Raw genomic sequence first — 17628 nt, 5'->3', positions numbered from 1 at the left:
CCGCGCTTATTTAGAAAAAATCGCATGACTTGTAGCCATCGAGTTGTATTTTCAGGCTTGACCGCCACTGCTTGCTATTCCTTTGTAAGAGACCATACGTGTCAAACCCTTGGCTCTCAATAAAGTCACCGGCCAGACGATTAGTTTTTCTTTGTTGTTACCTACCCCAGGCGTACGCAGCAAAGAGGTACGGAAGAGAATGTTATTTACAGGTACGCCCCCAAAAGATTTTTCCTATTCCTAGCAAATACTCATGTTATCGCCATCATTTAAATCATATCTTTGGCAGATTGCTGAGCATATCAGGAACCAGAAAGTGCGATAAGTTTTTGCATTGAATGAATATGTGATGTTTATTCCTTTTGACGAGCTTCATTTCCTTGAGATAATGAGGCAGAAGTTGTCTCGCTATTTTAATCCCTTAAAGGTGAAGACTATCAATTTGGCTTTGCAAGCTTAAGATTCTACTCTTTGTTTCTTGTAGTGAACTCGTTCTGGTGGAAATGGGCAAAGGTTTAGTAATTCGTATATCAGGTATGTGGTTATGTACATTGATTCCGTAAGTTATTATACATACTGCTTTTCCATTGCTTGTTTGATTTCTCCTTGTTGTGAACCAGTGAGGTTGACGTCCTTCATTTGAGCAATGTCAGAGGAAGTTTTGGCTTGCAGTTGGTCATTTTTCTCTTTCAGATGCTTAATCGTGTATTCCAGCTATTTAGGTGGCAAAATATATTTTAGTATACTGTGGTTAGCATGCCACATAGCACATTTTCTTACTGACCTTCTTAGCTCTCCCGCTGAATCCAGAGTCGCCTTCAACTAGTTTTTGAAGTATTTCCAGCTCCTTTATCCAACGCTTTTCGGCAGTTGAAAGTTCTGGTTGGTGTAGGTTCATTAACTTTTGAAGAATACTATCTGCTCGAAGTGCTAGCTTTTTGTCTTTACGGGCGATCTTTTCAAGTGCTTTGATGCGTCTTTCTCTCTCTTCTGGAGGTGATAATTCATTGATACGGTTGAATATTTCAGAGAGTTGCCTAAGCTGTCGTTGTTGTTCATTCTTCTGCAAGCCGAGACTTGAAGAAAGCATATGTTAGTTATGATTAAACAGCAGTTCAAACTGGTAAGTACTGGATAATATATACCGGTGGCGAACATCGGTGGCTGCCTTAATGATTTCTCGGATTTCATCTCTGAACACTTCGGCGCTATCAGCCAGAAACTTAATTGTGTCCTCATTGATAACAATCTCTTTCTTGCCGCTATATTCAGGGGGAACGACCACTCTTGGCTTGGATGGCAAACCCTGCTGTCTCTTGAGGCACTTTGGTGGCTCGAAAGGCGGCAGTGACAACAGTGGAGTGTACTTTACATCTGTGTCACTTGCGACATTGGCAAGTTGATTTGACATAGCGGCTGAAAATGCGCTCTGGGATCTACCCATAGCAGTTCGTCTCAATGTGAGCTCTAATCCGATCAGGCGATGTGTAGCTGTCACAATGAACAAGGAATATGAGAGGTATGCGTCGGTAACAGAAAGAAGGCCTATGATGGGAACAGAGCTATGGAAGATAATTCGGTGTCAGCATAAAAATACATGGGCCGAGCAATAGACTCAAATATACATGGTCTAAACATACTGGTGTTGTAAAGGTGCTGAATCAACCACGAGGCAGATTTCTGAAGGTATTGATTTGGTGAGCCAATTTTGAAGGGCTGTATCGTCTTCAGTTTCTTCCATCTCCAGTTTAATCTTGATCTCCTTCAACGTATCCAGCCATCCGCTGATGGTGACCGCATGCACACCGGCACTGTGATAGACGTAATATACGTCGGCGTACATACTATCCTGAACAATTGCCAGACCTTGATTTTCAGTTTTACCGTTGATGTTCAAATCCAAGGTTTCGTATAATGATACCCGTGGCAAATCGTATGTGATTAATGCTTCATTGTGTTCAGTTTCCTGTAAATGTTTTTCAGTATATAGCGTACACATCCGGCATCTGAAGTCAATGTATTACCATAGAGGCCGTTGAAGGCAAGGCCCAGGCTGGTTCAGTTCTTTCTACTTGCATCAGTTCATCCACTTGTCCATTCTTGTACGTGACAATGATAACGCCAACAGGGTCAGTATTGAGGAAAGCTATGTCAGAAGCGTCAACATCTTCGTGAACTTGGGACTGAGGCGTAACAATAAATGGGCCTTGTCGATATATATCCCCAAGATTGCTTTGATTTTCATGCATGATGGTGACAAATTCTTGATCCATAAATCGAAGATTCACATCAGAGATTGAGTCCAGTGTGCTGGGGGTGGCATGAGAGTGAGCAGATGTCAATACTTCTCTCACCCATATACCTTGCTTTCGATATAGGTCGATTTGCGCATAGTCGCTTCCACCTTGTGCTTCACGAGCAAGTTTTTGTGCATGCTGTAACTTGACACTGACAAGTCCCGCCAGTACCTCAATGTGCTTTCTTCTAGCTACACTTTTGTAAGGAAGTACTGGGCACAAAACATATATGTGGCCGTTTCGAAGAACATAGAAGATCGAGAAAGCTTCCCAACCATTTGTCGCCTCATCGGCATCCCCGAAACAGAATGAAACAGCATCCTCGCGATCGTCGGCAACATCCTCAGCAGAATATGACGATTTCTTCTTCGACTTGTGAACAAACCGGGTAGTGGCTGGAGATAAATCGAATGCTTGTTCTGGCTCTTCTAAGTTTTGACTGAGATCGTACATTCTTAGTATGCTATCAGAGGCCAGGACAACAATATGAGTCTTGGATTCACTCAGAGGATGCCAGAGTGCTTTTAAAATTTGATTAGTTGGATGTCGTCCGTGATAGTATCGTCCAACTGTCAGCGTCCGACAGGAGATTTCTTCTATATGTTCCCCTTCATCTGCATCATGCGCCAGGCGAGTGCTTCGAAGTCCAGAACGTGGTAAGATGACTACTGTCAAGTCTCGCTCTCCAGCAACCGATAAAAGACGTCCATTCCCGTTGAGTTGCAAAGAGATAATCCTATACGTTACTGCTGGTGCTTGTAGTTCCTTCGATATCAAAACAATTAGAAAAAAAAATAAGGAAGAAAAATGTTATGCTTTACAGATATAACTTCATACCTTGTAAGGAAATTGATGAATCCAGTCAGCAAAACGACCACCTTCTTGGATCGATTTCACCCATAGATTTTTGAATTGGTTAAGATTGAGAGCTCTTATTGTCGAGCCAACAGCAACAAACAGATCTCCGTCACGAATGACCATAGTCGCAGGCAATTTGTTCGAGAAGTCGTTGCCGGAATCTTCCCAGTATTTCCAGTCTTCATGTTCTTTTTCTGAAAGAGAAAATATGCTATGTTGTTTCAAGGCGTCAAGCCAGGAGCCAATGTTGGGTATGTCAGGAGCCATTGGGATAGGAATGCAAAATCAGACAACGCGCCTTCGTAAGGAAGGTTGGTCTTCGCAAATCGCAGTCACAGGCTGCGGCTTGATTCGAGCTTCAAACACGTTTGACATCCAAACCACATGGTCCTATTGACAAGTAACGTACTTTCTTTATTTTGGTTGGATGGTTATCGGTAATAATGTGGATGATAATGATGAGTTTGTGAAGCCATTCTATGCCAAAATAGTACCGTCATTGATACCCTAAACCAACCAGGTAATTCTTTAGTCATATGCAAATTAACTATTTGCGAAAAGCTTAGAGAGGACAATTTATAAACTATTACCTCGCTGCTACGTGTTGTCCCAGTAAAATAGAGTAGGTGGATTGTTCGTCGCAAGTATCTTTCCATTATAGCATTAGCACCACATTCACATATTAACAGTAAAAAATGTACACGAATTCCCGTGAGCTGTTCTATAGAACAGTGAATAAAGATCAAAGACAGTGCTTGGTTTCGATCTCTGAACGTTTGCGAAAATCGATCAGAGAATGTGTATACCCACCCAACATCATATGACAACCCACCGCAAGAGTAAATTATATTACAACTGAGAATAAAGCGACACAAGGGGATCTGTATCACATTTTCTGACGTGTTTTCGCAAACTTTCAGAACTCACAGAAAGTGATTCTAGCGATATTCTGCAGCCACCGACCTCCGGCTTTGATTGTGTGTGCTGCCAATTCACAAACTTTATCAGTAAATAACGGAGTCTGATTTTACCGCATTTGTGAGTCCGAATGACCCACCAGGCTTATTAATTATTGGGTAGCAACAACCCTTGATAATCCAATCGCCAAGGCAGGATACGAACATACATGGATAATGGAAAGCGAAGTGGATATTACTGAGCACATTTGTACAAAAAATTTAGGGCCATTTTTTCCATTAAGCCTGAAATCACTGGAGAACCACCGTTGCGAAATACAGTATGTGTTCTATCTAACCAACTCCATATGCATACCCACCCCCATCGGGGTAACAATCTTAGTGGCGGATCGTATAAATAAATGGGAACGAACAGGCTACAACTACTTCACATTGTTTTTAACTCACTTCAAACCTTCAAAAATGCTTGAAAAGGATCTTTCAGACGGTTTAATTTTGCGGTGGGCTACACCGGATGATCTCCAAAAAGTCCCTGACCTTGTCGTAGAAGTTTTCTCTACTCCAGATATGCAAGTAGATTCCCTAGGTGAAAGGTTCCGAAAAATCATGGTCGGGGAAGGTGGGCTCATGACGAGCGATGACTGCCTGGTTGTTGTTGATACCAAGAAAGAAGGTGATCCGGTTATTGCGTGTACAAGTTACTGGCAGGAGATGCAGACTTATGAAGGCATTCCATTCAATGCTGGTAAGCACTTTGATGAATTATGCTTCCAAGTAGTTACAGGTGAGAGGTACTCACTAGCTTTAATAGGCAGACCAGCTTGGGTGGGTGTAAGAAACGCTCCAGAGTATCGAGGAAAACGAATAATGAATCACATCATGGACGCTTTGCATGCACGAAGCAAAGATGATGGTACCATGGTCCAAGTTATCCACGGTATTAATTGGGTAAAGTAGAGCTTCAGGGTACTCATGAATGTATGGATGCTCACACTGACTGATATCGGACATAGTACTATCGACAGTTCGGATACGAATACGGAGTCGACTATGGCAAGAGAAGTAAGGTGTGGCTATCATCGGTACCACGGCTAGAGAAGGGCAGTGTCGAACGCTTGAGATATCGCCGCGCAACTGTCGATGACATTCCAACTATGTTAGAGTTCGATAAAGCTCAAGGACGTGGTGGCGCAGTTCACATTCCTTTGTCAGAAGCCTGGATCAAGGGTCAGATTGAGGACATGCACCGTCAAGATACTAACAAGACACATGTGGTGGGCAAATATGTGCTCATGTTTGAAGACGAATCTGACAATGTGGTTGGATTTTGCGTTGTTCCAGGTTTTGGAGATGAAAAGGACAGAACATTAATAGGTATCTATCAAATTGGATTCGCTCCACACATCGATATACCGACGGTCCTATTTTCTGCCATGCGTAACGTTATCGCTTTTGCAAAGAGTGCAGTGGACGAAGAGCGATTCCAACAGTTGACGTCATTAGGATGGCACGTATCACGCTGGCACCCTGTTGTGGAAGCCATCCCATCCCACCTGCGCAACTTTGCAAAGATTCCATATGAAGATCCCTCCTATTATTACCGAGTTTCTGACCTAAGCACATTCATACAGCATATCCTCCCGGCACTAAACTTGCGCTTAAAGAGTTCACTCACACACAAGAACTTTACAGGCTCGGTGAAGGTCTCAATGTATACTCCAAGGCACCCTGGATTCGAACTGCAGATCGAGAGCGGCGTCATCGTCAACACTCTCCCATATGTTAAGCGTGATCAGTCGGAGGATCCTACCGTTGCGTATTTCCCACCCTTTGTTTTCTTACAAGTACTGTTCGGGCGAAAATCTATAGCAGAACTTGAAGAAATATTCCCAGATGTAGAGATGGAAGAAAGCACAGAGAAGCTTCTGAGCGTTATCTTCCCTAAAAAAGTTTCCATCATCCACCACTATATGTGAAAGATGACCTTGTAAACATTGTTTGCGGATGAGCAATATAAAATAAAGGTGGTTCATCATTTGTGTGTGAATAAGAGTAATATCTATACAATCCATATGCTCTAGTCATCCGTCACAGTCTTGTGAATATAAATGAGGTCGCCGACCGTTTTCAAGTTACAAGCATACCTCTATAGCACCATGATACAAAAGGACGGCCAGCATCCGTGTCCCTTGAAAGTATTTTACAAGACAAACCTTCCTTACATATGATATGGAAGAATACCATCTTAGCCAAAGCTTCTTTCTTATCTTGTTTATCCCAATAGCTACGAAGCATTCAGAAGAAGAGGCACGTGACTGAAAAATTGGAGTCTTTCGACGCGTTCGTCTCGCGTTCACCGGAAAGTATCACACTCCGCAACTTCCTTCAAAATGGACATGGATGAGCTCCTCACCTACATTGTGTCCCATTGTGAGAAGATCGACCTCATATATGAAGAGATTGGGACTTCTGAGAAAGCTCGCCGAGAGAATACACAGTCCCTTTTCGAGTCTTTCGTCCACTTGATGAATCAACAAACGAAAACAATTACAGACGAAAGAGAATCATTAAAGCGAAAATGTCACGACGCTCTCAGCAATGTAGCACGCTACAAACGACTAATGGGGACGTATGTTGATGAAGACGTTATGGAAACCCCAAAACGACCACTTCTAACTTGGCTATCAGAGCTTTGCGATAAAGAAGAAATATACCAGAGAGTAAGTGCTCAATTTAAAAATAGCGTTAGCCCATAATCACAAGGCGCGAACTGATCATTTCTGTTTTTACAGAAATACGAAGCGAAACTTGATGGTCTCAAAGGTTTGATATCTGTTGAAGAATAGTAGCCAACCCCTGTCACCATCTCACATTTGGCACTCCAACTTTAGGTCTGCATAATCATATCAACGAATTGCGAGAGGCATTAGTAGACTTCGTCGAAAGCGAGCCAATTGACGATGGGGATGCAGATGTATCAGAATTAGCTATACAGCATGTTGAAAAGGAAATCGACAGATGTGAAGCTGAATATGTAAATATATGTTTCTGTTTTTATTAATGATCGTCGAACGAGGCGTGTAATGGTGACTTACCCCATTGTTTTTGATGTAGGATCGACGAGCTACATTGGTAAAGGATCTGAATCGAAAAATTCAAGAACATTGGAATACATTGGGTGTTACTGCGAAAGATGATCTGGATCAGACCTTACGGAAATTATGGGCGTTGAATAACGATGATGATGAAGACACTGAAAATATGCTTCTAGTACCACTTGTATCACCTGCGAAACTTGAGGAAATAGCTCAAAAGCTAGAATCTGTAAGTAACAAAAAATCCCGGAAACGAATTTGAAAATAATTGCTCCTATTTCTGACCTACTACCACAAAATTTAGTTGACAGAATTCAGGAGCGAGAGAGAATTCCGAGTGGATGAGCTGTTACACCAAATTATGAAAATTTGGGATCTCCTTAGCATTGATGAGGCGACTAGGGAGGTCTTCAAGGATGAGAACTACGGACTCAGAGAGGAAAACGTGAAGAAGGTAAATATATACAAAGTTGATCCACATTGTGCATCTAATTAATCATTCAAACATAACATTTACAGCTTGAAAACGAATTGCAACGGTTGGCCGTTATCAAGCAAGAAAGAATGGAGGAATTCATAAAAAGGGCAAGACAAGAATTGAAAATGCTGTGGGATCAACTTTATTACAGTGACGAACAACGTCAGAAATTCAAACCTGCCTATACAGGTACTTGTGAAAAATAATTTTCCCATCGACACATGCTCAGGCAGACTTTAACCATATTCGATTGTTTTAGAGAGCGTTGCCGATGAAATACTGGAATCACACGAAAAGGAAATTACTCGGACACATATCTTAATTGAAGATCAGAAACATATACTTGAAAGAGTGGAAAAGCATATGCGTCTGGTAGAGGAAATTAAGCAATTCGAAGTTTGTATTTATAGTATATTGCCCGACGTATAAACTTCAATATAGCTCATTCTACATTTCTCCATAGGCATCAATGTCCGATCCTAATCGATTATTTGGTAAAGGCCAACGAGACCCGGGCCGCCTACTCCGCGAAGAGAAGTTCCGAAGGCGAATCGCAAGAGAGTTACCGAAGGTAAGGGCTCAGACCACTTTGTGAAATCAAATGGACAAACGCCGTGCGAACTCATTATATTTTTTGCAATGTGTAGGTTAAACGGGAGCTCAGGTCGGCATTGCAAGAGTATGAAGAAACAAATGGGGAGCCATTTTGTGTTTTCGGCAAGCCATACACTGAAACGATCGATGAACAGGAGGAACAGGAACAAGCAAAACCAGTCCGAGTAAGTTGTCATACGTCTGTATCAGTCGCCAGCCCCGCCATGTAATCTAATACATGGTCCGATGAAAATTTTCAGTCTTCAAGAGGTGTCAAGAGGGCGTCGTCTGAAGTGCTTGACACCCCAAAGAGAGGGGGGGAGAAACGAATTACCAAGACACCTTCCACCACGCCACGTAACCGACCAAAGACACAGTTGTCAACTCCTCACCGACATCCCACAGCGCATTTGGATAGTACGCCAAGCAACCGCAGAAAGAGAATTCGAAGTCATTTGGAAGAGGCAGGGTTGAACGATGCAAGCGACAGTATTTTGCACAAAGTTCGCGAGCATAATTTAAATGCATTGAAGTCTGCTTTGCAGCCATTGAACGACAATCAATTGCCAACAACTTCTCCCAAGGTGAGTGGCACAGATTTTAGTGTCCGATCAGGCCCGAACGAAATGAGACAAAATAATTTGTTCGAGTTTTACGTTCTTTTGACACTGAGACTCAATTTGAACAGGTACCCGAGGTCTTTAAAGGTGTTGCTCGCGCAGGATCGCCAACACTCAAAGAGAGAGTAGTATGGAGTGACGAAGAAATTGATGAAGGGATTTTTGATGATGGCCCAGATCTTAGCGACCTTGAAAATTAAGGTTTCGAAGTTGTACAACTGTATATGTCATTGCAATAAAAAAATAGGTGGAAAAGCCCAATGCTTTCAGCACTAAACCCAAAAGTACAGTCCAGTCACGCCACATTCCTGATCGGGACTTGGCTCTCAACTGGGTTACCAGGCATCGCAGTGGCCGCTATATTTGTACAGCCTCAGCAAGTAGAAACAGTGAGCGAATGATTACGTCTCAGCTTTATCCGGCTGGTGAAGTGAGATGCGTCTCCGTTGAATCAGGTAAACCCCCTTGCTCGCAATCGCTAACGAAATCTATGTTTCGTAAAAAAAAATAACGCAGCGCGGTCCATTATCCTATTTCAGGGCAAGAGTTGGGGGGAGGGGTGAAGGTGATCTTCCAAAGCCAATATGATGAACAGAAAGCTGAGATGAATTCAAAAATACATATCGGTTGGATGGAAACCAGAATTAGCCAGCAATTAAATGGGTTTTGTTATGTAGAGAACGTACAGAATAAGTGGTGTTTACTATTCTTAGCTGGAGCTAGCGGTATGCCAATGTTCTACACGTGAGACCACGATTTTTTTTCCACAAACTCCCTTTAAAAACTCGCCCTGCCCCCGAAATTTTTATTCATTGTCAAGTTCTCCCTTCCATTCTTGCTTGGACTGTAAATGAAAACACTATTATCTCTAGCGAGTCTCGCCTTGGCGGTCAATGCGGCTACTGTCACTTTCAGAGTGGTGGCCCCAGAAGCCACTAATGTCCAAGTGTCCATAGGCGGTCAGAGCACTACATTAAACGCTTCCGACCCAGATGTTCCTTACTACACTGGCTCAGCCAATCTTGATGCCAACGTATCCTACAAGTATGTTGTAAACGGTCAGGCTGAAAGTTTTGATAGAACCTTGGACTCTGGACGTACACAAACAATGAACGATTTTTATGGTCGTGAAGTCACCTATGCCAACCTTCCTACCTTGCCCAATCCCATCAAAGGCGATTCATGGACTCGTATGGGTACCAAAACCCCAGCCTTCGATGATAATTATTTCCCGACCATTTTCATCACAGGAGACGATGCGCAGGTTCAAAATTTAGTCGCAAACGTACCCGCTCAGAAAATCCCCGTCAAATATACCTTCATTGGTCCCGATGAAGTGAAAGTCTTTGAAAATTGCTCTTTTGGTGTCCACCATCCCGGAGGTAAGAAGAATGAAGCCAAGCAAACCTGGGAATGGAGCTTGCCTGAGGGTCAAAGTCTATACGGCCGCAATTGGATGAAAGCTCGCAACATGGAGCAGGACCCAACCCAAATGCGTGAAAAGTTATACGCTGATATTCTCTATGCCATCGGTGCTTATAGCAATCAGGCCAACTATGTTCGCATTTATATCAACAAAGACGGTTACGGTACCTTCAATCTTGTCGATGACGTTATTCAATACTCTTTCATCGATGCTGTCTTTTATGGAACTGTCACTCCACCAACACAGTTGGGTCCTCTTTACGATGGTAGCACCGGTGCTTCATTCGATTACGACGAGGAAAGCGCAAACGGATTTACTTCCTTTATTCCTAACCCTGACAGCCCAAAGGATTCCTCCGCTTTGGCTGGTCCTTCTCTAGCATTGAAAAATTTGGATGTTACAAATGATGCTGCAGTTCAAAATTTCACCAAGACTTTTGACGTGGATGATTTCCTCCGCTTCATGGTCATTGAATACCTAACCGGTAGCTGGGATGCTTATTGGATGATGCAGAGCAATGATGGTGCATACCAAGATCCTGCCGACCAGCGATGGTATTATCTTCCACAAGGTAGGATATTTTTCTTTCTTTTTAGGCTGCATTTAATTGTCTCAATTAGAATATGCCATATTCTGCTATATTTTCTTAATTCTTATTCTAAGTTCCCAATTGAACGACAATTACTAACATGTCAATTTTTTTTTTGGATGCTTACAGATTTCGATGGCACCTTTGGTCTAAGCATACCTGCTGATATGGACTTTGTTAACAAGAGCTACACCACTTATCCTACCACTTATCCTACAGCAACCATGATAAACAAATTGCTTCAAAACCCAACCATCAAGACTACTTTTGAAACATACCTCAAGGATATCACTACGACATTGTTCAACAACGCCACTCTTGCTAATCGAGTACTGGCTGTACAAGAGCGACTGAAGCCTGAGGTAGCTTGGGATCGCAACATCACCCAACGATCTCCTGGTGTCAACTTTCACTGGACTTACCAACAATTCCTTGATAACGTTTGGGAGCCTGTCAATTCCGCCGTTGGCGGTGATGGTGCTGGACAATGGGGTCTTTTGGGGTGGGTCGTCGCAAGGAGCGACGTTGTCGCAAAAGAATTTGGATTGACCTTGGCCACTACCCCAGTTGACGGTTCAAAGCCTAATGTCAATGCAAACTCTTCTATTGCCGTTCAAGCTTCCGCCACTTCTGTACCCACCGGATCGCAAGGAGCACAGGTCGTCAATGCTGCAATGAGCGCTGGAAGGTCCTCTACTTCTAACACAGCTTTCGTTATTTCATCCACTATTGCCGCCACCCTTGTCGCCGCTCTATTGATGGAGTTCTAAACCCCAATTCCTTTTTGTACACCCCTCCCTCCACCCCATTACTTTACTCGATCAAAATATCGTCCAACATGTCCAAAAAATTGTAGTTACAAGTATTATATCTTTCACTTCTACATCACCAACCTTTCCCCCTTCATTGGCTCTACCTTCCCAACGAAGAGCATATTCATTTACTCCCCCATTCAGTGAACTGCTTTTTTGTATTTCTTACATTGTGATTAAAATAGTAAGTGTATGATATACATTATATATATATAGCGTGCATGAAATCAAGGAATGTATTAGCTATCCTTGCCCCTCATCTTCTTGAAAGCAATCGAAATAGCCACTAAGAAAAGCAATAGGTACAAGGAGTCATAGGTTCAGTGCCAATTATATACTGCTAAGGAGGCACAATGTTGTCTCAAGCGATTTAAGTGGTATTTGGTACGCATGCGCCACTAAGCAGGGGAAGCAAGGCATGAAAGATGGGGTAGGAGGTGAGGAGGAGAATGCAATACGTGGGGGGTTCGAGGATAGAGAATGTGGATCCGCAGTGCACGGTTATCACAGTAAATGTGAGATACCTGCAGCCAAATCGAATCATAATATTTAGACATGGCAAGGTGAGCATGACAATTTGTTTGGAACGATATTTTGAATTAGCAAAGTGCGTTCAACATTATGATATTATCATGTCGAAGTGTGAGCATTTAATACAATTACTTTTTTATTTTTTCTCAATGCAATTGAGTCAAGCCAGAGCAGATATTGGAAATGGATGTTACTACATACAACCATGACATCGATCACATAGCCTTCTTTAATAACTTTTCCACTTCTTCCCAATCGTCGGTTGGAACCATTGTGATAGGTCTCTGGAAGATAGTTTCCATCTCATGCATTTGCTGCCAGCTATCATGATCGTGTACAAAGTTAATGCTAACGCCCGTTCTGCCAAATCGACCCGTGCGCCCAATACGGTGCAAGTATGTTTCTGCATCTGGTCGTCCTTCTTTGGTCAGCGGCATGTCGTAATTGATGACAAGTGTTACTTGAAGAATATCAATTCCACGAGCCACAACGTTGGTGGTGATAAGAACTTTGGAATGTCCTTCACGGAAAGCATCCATGACTGCATCACGTTCTTCACTGTCCAAGCTTCCATGCAACGAAACAACGGAGTGGCCATCTGCTGTCATTCGTCTTGCAATTTCATCCGCAGTGTCCTTTCTCTATAGAGCATCCGATCAATTTAGATGTGTATCCAAGTATTCCCTATGCCATTTGTAGCGCACTTACTCTACAAAATATAATACTCTGACTGATAGTCAAGAGATTATAAAGACTGCATAGGACTTCGTACTTGTGCTCTACACTATTGCAGTCCATGTAAAATTGCTTGATTCCATCTACGCTCAATTCTTCTTGTCTCAAAGCAATTTCATCGGCGTTGGGAGCAAATCGTACTGCAAAGGAGCGCACAATTTCCGGGAAGGTAGCGGAGAACAGTACAATCTGGCAAGTCTTGGGCATCATACTACAGGTACCAGATATCAGTATGGCGATAAATAAGCAAGTTAGAAACCAACACATGCTTCTTTCGCAAATTACTTACTTTCGCACACGTATACTATGGTCACCGAGTCCATTTTGATCCAACATATTGTCAGCTTCATCCAGCACAAAGATGCGGACGTGGCGTGTCTCTAGTTGTCTCCTCTGGGTGAGATCCATGGTGGTTCCTGGAGTTCCCACTATTAGTTGTGCTTCCATTTTCGCATTCCTTTTGTAGGTATCTTTCACCGCAGCCGCCATCGAGATGTTGGTGAATTTTCCCATTTGAGACGCAACATCCAGAATTTGTCGAACGAGTTCCCTGGTAGGTGCTAAACAAATGGCCTAATACACCAGGATTAGTGGTGTCTAGGACATTTTATATACATACGTTATCTTTAGCATTTTTGCTTGCCTGTGGTGCCTTAATTTCTGGATCGATTCTACTAAGCATCGTCAAAACAAATGCAGCTGTCTTTCCAGTTCCGGACTGGGATTGACCGATCATGTTTCTGGGCCTGTGATTCAATTAGCTTGCTGTACGATATATAACCATTCTAAAGTATCAACCTACGGATTAGCCAGCAGCAAAGGAAGTGCACGTTCTTGAATTTTTGAGGGTCTTGTAAACTTCATGTTATATAAACCCTTGAGCAGCTCGGAATTACTACAAGTGAACAAACAACGTCGGAGTTCTATGGTTAGTTCAAAAGGATACCGTTTTCACGACGACAACAAAGAGTTTAAACACATACAGTCCAAGCTGATCGAAAGACTTTGCAGAGTAAAGCGGGGAATCAGGATTGGCTTGCAAATCTGCCAGCTTGACCTGCACAACATGGCTGGATTCGATCAAGTTCGAGTAGTTTTCATCTGCGGCTGATTACAAGTATGTCAGAAGGTCATGTTACTATATTGAGCGTATCATGAAGTGAGGTGCGCGGTACTCACTTGCATTTTGAAGATTCGAGAGTTTGAGCGTGAGCGAATCGTCTAGAGCGATAGAGAATTGGTAAACAGGGCTTTAGCAAGAGGTGAATTTAGTTGTATTTTCAAACCCCATTGTTTGATCTTTAGGTACCACAACGACTCTCATTTCGGTCAACATTCATCTTCTACAAAACATTTCTGATTGCCAAAAGGCGAGGAAATATACCTGCGTTGTCCATTGCCTACAATCTGTTCGCTGATCAAAGTATAGGAAATCAAGTGGGTAAACTGACCCGAAAAAGGCCCTAAATCATTAAAAAAAGCCGTCACTTGGCAGCTTAATTGCATGGATCCTCTTTGATTTGCATGGATACTGCCGTATACTCTTTATTGTATCTTCCCAAGTCTTGATTAGCTCAATTTATGCGAGAGTGAAGTTCGTTTCTTCAAGCAATGGTAACAGTGGCCCTCAAAATGTAGTTGCGATCATTGGGATGTCTGGATATGTGCCGCCATGAAATCTGCTGCCGATCATAGTCCTGAAGATACAGCGGGAGAAAGCATCCGCTACCCTAATCACTTTGTGGTGGCTGTTGGCACTATGGTCCCCGTAACTCTGAGCGATAGCTCGTTCCCAATCGTTAAACATTCTGGGTGATATGGGTTCAGCAATCCTGTGCCCTTGAAGTAGTTTGATCGAGAAACTAAGTTGGCTCCTTGGACTGTGTGGGTTCCTTCCGCTCCTTGTATATCGAACGGATCACTCGGGAGCAGAATGACTGGCTGGACCTCTAATGAGGAATAATGAATCTACCTCTCTGACAAGTGTGGCCCCAAAGAATAACTCTTGGAATAGCGAATTAAGTAAACTGTTACCATCACTGTCATTCGCGAACCTATCCTTGTCCGGTGAAGGCGTTGAGGCCAACAATCTCTAAGTACTTCCAACCAGGCAGTGTGTTCATTTCTTTTTTATTGTTACTACGCAAGCGACTTAAAATATCGAGCCAGTAATAAAACTAAGAAGTGTGCGCACTACTAGTGTAATCGATGAAGTTCTGTTCAATACTTGGTTTGCTGTTGTTGGCGCTTTACTTGAGCTGCAGATGGCGGAGGTGGCAGGAACGGTACAGGGTCTAAGAAAGTGGTGATATCAATACCTACTCTCGTACTTTTTTTTTTTAACTTTACATAGCATCTGCTTAAAACAAACCTCCAGAACCAGAATCTTGACCAGTTGCTTTTGGTCGAGTCCGCCGCGTCTAGTTCAACGTGTATGTCAGCAACATGAAATGTGAATATGCCTGCAGATTATGGAAAACTTACGCCTGCCTTTCCGATGTTGATGCTGATAGTTTCGCCTTCCTTCAAGCTATAATCCTTTTTAGATGCTTCATCTTCTTTTGGCTTAGTGAGAGCTTCCTTCTCTGCATTGATTTGCCTTTATAACGATGAGTTCAACTGCCACTTCCCAAAATGCTCAATTATCGTTCTAACTTACTTTACAAAATCTTGCAGCGCAACGTTGAAATCAAAAGCTTCACTTCGTTCTAAGAAACCCATACCGACAAACGCGTGGCGACCTAAATCAACCATTGATATAATTATTATCTGTTTTCTGACGATTGAAGGGGCTTAAATGCGATGGACGTACCTTCGTTCTCAATGCGTAGAACAAAATAGCGACTGGAATCTAAAACTGGCTCAACAGAGCTGGTGTCATTTGGATCATAAGGACAGATTGCGAATAGATCACCTAAAAGAATCAAGACTATTACAACCGAACAGCTTACGCACGCTCCATCTATGCCGATGTTTTCAGGCCTTACCAGAGGCACTATCCTCCAAGCGTATGCTGCACTTTTTCCCTTGGGCGATGATCCTTAGCCTTCCTTTCCATAGAAAAGCCTGCATATCGCCCCATTCAGCAGCACTAAATTCATACATGTTTGATTAAACTTTGTTGGCCGACTTCCAATTCGTCATGCCAGCCTAACGAAAACTTACCGGTATCCTCTAGCAGTGGTTCTTGGCGGAATCTTGTAGACTGCAATGTTGAACAATAGGGGTAAGCGTTCGTACAACTTATGCGCATGCTGGCCATACAACTTTCAATCTTACCATAGCACTCCCTCACTACTAACAGAACGGATTCATAATCATCATCCATGGTCAACGAACGTGTCAGCCACAACTTCAATCCATTTACTTCAGGCACATTTCAACGAGGACTTTCTGTATCGATTTCAACTCCGACAAATGGCCTTTATTTTTTCTCATTTCTTTGACAATTGTAATTCTGAAGGATACAGCTCTATATCATTCTCTTCCAAGTATGTAGCATACTCATCATACGATACCTCTATTTTAGAGCTTTGGTATCTTTTGAGGCGTATTGACTCCCGTACAGAAGACGTGATACGACCCTGGAATCCACCTTTACGTAATAACGAGTCTATAGCTTCTATTTTATCCCATCCCTGCTCTGGTATGACATCCGGCAGATACGTTGCAGTTCGTCTACGACCGCTGTCATCCTCAAATTCTATCCAAATACCGTGAGTGCCTACGTCCCAGTCCAAATAGTTTTTGGCCTTTTCGAAATTGGTCAGTAATGACACACCACATGACAATAGCGGTAGTTCTTTTCGTGTGATGGGATTGAATCGACGATCATGTAAAGCACTGTGCGTTTTGCGGAGTGGCGTTAGTCGTAGTTTAAGGGGAACAGGACAAGTGATCCCAATTTAGCACTCAGTTGCTTACCTGGTGAGAGCATATTGCTTTAAACCAGAATGCAGTGGCATAGCATCAAAATTGCCTATACAACCACGAAGTCGATAGCTACCATGCTTTCGAATATTCCAGGTAACAAAGAGAGGGCTATCATCGATGTTGTTAGTTTCTCACCCAGCGGCACTACCTTCCAACGGAGATTTTGTAATACTTACCATTCGTTATCGTCAAACTCTGGAGGAACAGATTCTCTTCCTTCGAAGTGGGCAGCTAAGACGTCAAAGCAATATATGCAGTGCTTTACAGTAACGGCCATCTGGGAGAAGGAAAAAGTATTATACAAATATCGAAGCAACGTGAGAGGCCCAATTCACGGAAAGTGCTCGAACCTGACCAGCTGTTTCGAAGCAGTCACATGAAACCAGCCATCGGTGCTTAAATCTTACTGGTCGACTGCGCCAAGCACGACGTATATATTATCGTCAGGGATTTATCAGCCGGTTCCATATCTCTTTCCTGTTTACTACCAAAGTAAGTTCTAGGGTCACCTTTTTCACACACAAAAACTTGAAAGTTCCATGATTTTAACAAATCTATCACCTTAGAAACATGCAGATCTTTGTAAAAACACTTACTGGCAAGACCATTACCCTTGAGGTAGAATCATCAGACACTATTGACAATGTCAAGCAAAAGATTCAAGATAAGGAAGGTATTCCTCCGGACCAACAACGTCTTATCTTCGCTGGTAAGCAGCTTGAGGACGGACGCACTCTCTCTGA

General features: G+C 42.7%; 8 protein-coding genes across 8 annotated transcripts; 4 read left to right on the top strand and 4 right to left on the bottom strand.

Moving 5' to 3' along the window:
* Positions 1-273: 273 nt before the first annotated feature.
* On the bottom strand, positions 274-3462 carry K450DRAFT_259764 (uncharacterized protein). Its single transcript, XM_051592046.1, has 7 exons — positions 3135-3462; positions 2025-3062; positions 1641-1966; positions 1146-1562; positions 785-1076; positions 578-714; positions 274-494 (listed from the first exon to the last, which is right to left on the bottom strand). The coding sequence occupies exons 1-7, from the start codon at positions 3420-3422 to the stop codon at positions 422-424; spliced, it is 2571 nt and encodes an 856-aa protein (XP_051440837.1). The 5' UTR covers positions 3423-3462; the 3' UTR covers positions 274-421.
* A 1072-nt stretch (positions 3463-4534) lies between these two features.
* Positions 4535-6048, top strand: K450DRAFT_275258 (uncharacterized protein; the record flags this gene model as incomplete). The annotated part of the gene is made up of 3 exons (XM_051593159.1): positions 4535-4817; positions 4884-5020; positions 5086-6048. 3 exons carry the CDS (start codon positions 4535-4537, stop codon positions 6046-6048), a joined length of 1383 nt encoding a protein of 460 aa, XP_051440836.1.
* A 397-nt stretch (positions 6049-6445) lies between these two features.
* Positions 6446-9158, top strand: K450DRAFT_259751 (uncharacterized protein). Its single transcript, XM_051592045.1, has 11 exons — positions 6446-6792; positions 6865-6895; positions 6964-7106; positions 7187-7396; positions 7472-7621; positions 7687-7834; positions 7905-8041; positions 8109-8216; positions 8293-8424; positions 8500-8823; positions 8928-9158. Exons 1-11 carry the CDS (start codon positions 6463-6465, stop codon positions 9057-9059), a joined length of 1845 nt encoding a protein of 614 aa, XP_051440835.1. The 5' UTR covers positions 6446-6462; the 3' UTR covers positions 9060-9158.
* Positions 9159-9668: 510 nt separating this feature from the next.
* Positions 9669-11908, top strand: K450DRAFT_259744 (uncharacterized protein). Its single transcript, XM_051592044.1, has 2 exons — positions 9669-10856; positions 11004-11908. Exons 1-2 carry the CDS (start codon positions 9710-9712, stop codon positions 11642-11644), a joined length of 1788 nt encoding a protein of 595 aa, XP_051440834.1. The 5' UTR covers positions 9669-9709; the 3' UTR covers positions 11645-11908.
* Positions 11909-12319: 411 nt separating this feature from the next.
* On the bottom strand, positions 12320-14367 carry K450DRAFT_259737 (uncharacterized protein). The gene is made up of 8 exons (XM_051592043.1): positions 14337-14367; positions 14132-14173; positions 13936-14059; positions 13755-13847; positions 13596-13698; positions 13242-13525; positions 12926-13163; positions 12320-12858 (listed from the first exon to the last, which is right to left on the bottom strand). The coding sequence occupies exons 1-8, from the start codon at positions 14347-14349 to the stop codon at positions 12433-12435; spliced, it is 1323 nt and encodes a 440-aa protein (XP_051440833.1). The 5' UTR covers positions 14350-14367; the 3' UTR covers positions 12320-12432.
* Positions 14368-14750: 383 nt separating this feature from the next.
* K450DRAFT_259732 (uncharacterized protein) lies at positions 14751-16329 on the bottom strand. The gene is made up of 8 exons (XM_051592042.1): positions 16232-16329; positions 16118-16157; positions 15940-16043; positions 15765-15866; positions 15612-15693; positions 15437-15551; positions 15324-15372; positions 14751-15246 (listed from the first exon to the last, which is right to left on the bottom strand). Exons 1-8 carry the CDS (start codon positions 16278-16280, stop codon positions 15173-15175), a joined length of 615 nt encoding a protein of 204 aa, XP_051440832.1. The 5' UTR covers positions 16281-16329; the 3' UTR covers positions 14751-15172.
* A 19-nt stretch (positions 16330-16348) lies between these two features.
* On the bottom strand, positions 16349-17342 carry K450DRAFT_259725 (uncharacterized protein). The gene is made up of 3 exons (XM_051592041.1): positions 17062-17342; positions 16877-16993; positions 16349-16795 (listed from the first exon to the last, which is right to left on the bottom strand). Exons 1-3 carry the CDS (start codon positions 17160-17162, stop codon positions 16387-16389), a joined length of 627 nt encoding a protein of 208 aa, XP_051440831.1. The 5' UTR covers positions 17163-17342; the 3' UTR covers positions 16349-16386.
* Positions 17343-17455: 113 nt separating this feature from the next.
* Positions 17456-17628, top strand: K450DRAFT_160761 (uncharacterized protein; the record flags this gene model as incomplete). Its single annotated transcript, XM_051584011.1, has 1 exon — positions 17456-17628. A coding segment is annotated over one exon (173 nt), but the record flags the coding sequence as incomplete, so codon positions are not given.

This window comes from Umbelopsis ramanniana (genome assembly GCF_025399195.1).
Source record: "Umbelopsis ramanniana AG unplaced genomic scaffold K450scaffold_77, whole genome shotgun sequence".
Lineage (NCBI taxonomy): Eukaryota > Fungi > Mucoromycota > Umbelopsidomycetes > Umbelopsidales > Umbelopsidaceae > Umbelopsis > Umbelopsis ramanniana.
This window is presented reverse-complemented; position numbering and strand designations above follow the sequence as displayed.